The sequence below is a fragment of the Limulus polyphemus genome, unplaced genomic scaffold (genome assembly GCF_000517525.1).
Source record: "Limulus polyphemus unplaced genomic scaffold, Limulus_polyphemus-2.1.2 Scaffold536, whole genome shotgun sequence".
Lineage (NCBI taxonomy): Eukaryota > Metazoa > Arthropoda > Merostomata > Xiphosura > Limulidae > Limulus > Limulus polyphemus.
Genome location: NW_013666146.1, coordinates 357,914 through 360,791, shown reverse-complemented (window position 1 = coordinate 360,791; position 2,878 = coordinate 357,914). Strand labels below are relative to the sequence as shown.

Here is a 2,878-nt window from a genome sequence, read left to right as displayed (position 1 = left end):
ATTTTTTTTTTTTTTCCAAAAAAAAAAAAAAAAAAAAAAAAAAAAAAGAGGTTAATTTCAAACAGTTCTATAAGTATTTTGTCTCCATCTAGTGACATATTTTGTCACTATTTTGGTACATATACATATTTTGTCTGAATGAAGTATCTTTACCACTCTAGAAGCAATCAAAAGTCACGACAGTGAGTAAATACTTGTGCATAAACTAACTCAAGTTTTAACATGAAATATTCAGAAAATAAAAATAATTATAACTTTTTATAAGAGCATAATATTAAAAAGCTTTACAGAAATATATCTCTTAATCCTGAATATAAAATTCTCTGTTAAATTCCCAACCAGCATCTGTTACTTGGTATTCTCATTAAATTCAGTAAGTTAAAATGTTATTTGTTTTTTTTTTAATTCATGAGGTTTTAGTATAACGGTTTTGAAAATGAGGACTATTTTTAAGGTGACAATCAGATAAAGCCATTGATGATGGTGCCATATACTGCACTGCATTGTCCAGTTCATTTTATAAAATGTTTTTATAATATTCCTAACTTACAAATATTCAACTGGATAAGGAGGACCCATAGTCAGAAATTTTCAAAAATAATTAATGATTGTTATGTTAAAAATGCTCGCACGTAGTTAATCCTATCTAATCTTGTTTGAGATAGCAGTGGGATAGTATAACCCAAATTGGGATAGTATAACCCAGATTATCCTATCGGTAACAAGTTAAAAAATAGGTTAAACAGTCACCAAGTTGTTTTTCTTTATATTCTTATTTTGAGAGGATGGCGTTTCGAACTAGCGCTCTTCGTCAGATCATATAGCTTTTAATAAAAGCGCATGCGCAGAATTTAAGAAACAAATTGCGTGCGCAGCATTTTGAACGTTGAGCGTGAATTTTCTCTGCAAAATTACATCTTTCACCAAAATATTACAAGTCTTGAAAATGAAAGGAATAGAAAGATAATAAAAAACATTAAAATTGAAACAAAGTACGAAAAAAAATACTTAGGAAAGAAAATCGTTCATTTAAATTAGGTGGTTGTAGGAATCACAGATTCTAGATTAATTTCATTTCCAATCGCTCTCTTTCCTGAATGTCTGTTGGAGCACCAATAAGTCACAGAATCGAAAAGTCTTCACCTGTGTGGTTGCTGATGTTGTCATTTTTGCCGATAGGTGTATCTTGGTTCTGCAATTTAACGTTCAAAATGCTACTTGCCCATCATTTTTTTTTTTAATTCTGCGCATGCTCTTTTATTGCAAGCGGTACTATCTGACGAAGAGTGCTAGCTCTAAACGTCATCCTCTCAAAAATAAAAATATAAAAGAAAACTTAGCGATATATATATTACTTAATAAAACGTTCTTAACTATGGGACAAAAATGGCGTCGGAATGCTTAATTTATCACCTTTTGACTGACTTCAAAATTATGATAAACATTCGAACGTTTGTTTGTTAGATTGTTAAGAACAATGCTGCACAGTGGGCTATCCGTGATGTGCCCACTGGAAGGAATCAAACCCCTGCACAAATGCATCTAATATTAGTTAAACATGTTGAATGAAGTTTTCATTTCAAAATCTTAAATATTAATTCGAAACTAAGCCCGGTTTTGTTTGTTCTAGCTTCGACGTTTTCATCTAAAGCATAGCGGTCAAATTTTTTGTTGTTGTTATGCTAAATTTGAATTATTCAACTCAAATTTTATTTTAACTCATTTCTTATCTTTAGGAAATTACCAGGAAACCACCAACAAATCGACGCATGAGTACAACGGAAATGTACTACGACTTGCACAGGGAAACCAAGAAACGAGACTGCTACTGGCACTTCACAACTGCCACTGATACTAACAACGTCAAGAGAGTATTTGATGATATTCATCACATGATACTTATGTGGAATATACAATCAATCGCGCCAAGCTGAAAATAAAATTCAAACTGAAATCTAAAGCGGAAAGAATAGAAACATATAAATTATGCCTGTATTAGATTTCGAAATGTTTGTGGTTGTTATGTAATTTGTGATTATAATTCTAGATATTTAGAACGCTAGAATATTATTCAATTCTAGTGAGTTATTATTTTTTTTTCGTAATATTTAAGTTTTTTAAGGGTTTAGTAACCATGAGGTAAGACGATTACAATGATAATGTTGGTTAACATAAAACAGGATTTGCTACAATTATGTATCCATTTGTTACAACAATGATAATTCTGGTTAACATAAAACAGGATTTGCTACAAATATGTATCCATTTGTTACAACAATGATAATTCTGGTTAACATAAAACAGGATTTGCTACAAATATGTATCCATTTGTTACAACAATGATAATGTTGGTTAACATAAAACAGGATTTGCTACAAATATGTATCCATTTGTTACAACAATGATAATGTTGGTTAACATAAAACAGGATTTGCTACAAATATGTATCCATTTGTTACAACAATGATCATTTTGGTTCCCCTACAAAAGGGTTTGCTACAAATATGTATCCATTTGTTAAAACAATGATCATTTTGGTTTAACTACAAAAAGGTTTGCTACAATTATGTATCCATTCGGTACAGCAATGATAATTTTGGTTTAACTACAAAAGGGTTTGCTATAATTACGTATTCATTTGTTACAACAATGATAATTTTGTTTTAACTACAAAAGGATTTGCTACAATTATGTATCCATTCGGTACAACAATGATCATTTTTGGTTCACCTACAAAAGGGTTTGCTACAATTACGTATTCATTTGTTACAACAATGATAATTTTGATTCACCTACAAAAGGGTTTGCTACAATTACGTATTCATTTGTTACAACAATGATAATTTTGATTCACCTACAAAAGGGTTTGCTACAATTA

At 30.3% G+C, this 2,878-nt stretch overlaps 1 protein-coding gene across 1 annotated transcript in view; it reads left to right on the top strand.

Annotated features, from left to right (window-relative positions):
• The window catches only part of LOC106458943 (guanine nucleotide-binding protein G(s) subunit alpha-like), a 33,645-nt gene extending 30,778 nt beyond the window's left edge, over positions 1-2,867 (top strand). Inside the window, exon 11 of the mRNA XM_022385309.1 lies at positions 1,737-2,867. Within this exon, the coding sequence (XP_022241017.1) occupies positions 1,737-1,934 (198 nt within the window). The 3' untranslated portion in view covers positions 1,935-2,867. The remainder of the gene's footprint in view (positions 1-1,736) is intronic.
• Positions 2,868-2,878: the final 11 nt, after the last annotated feature.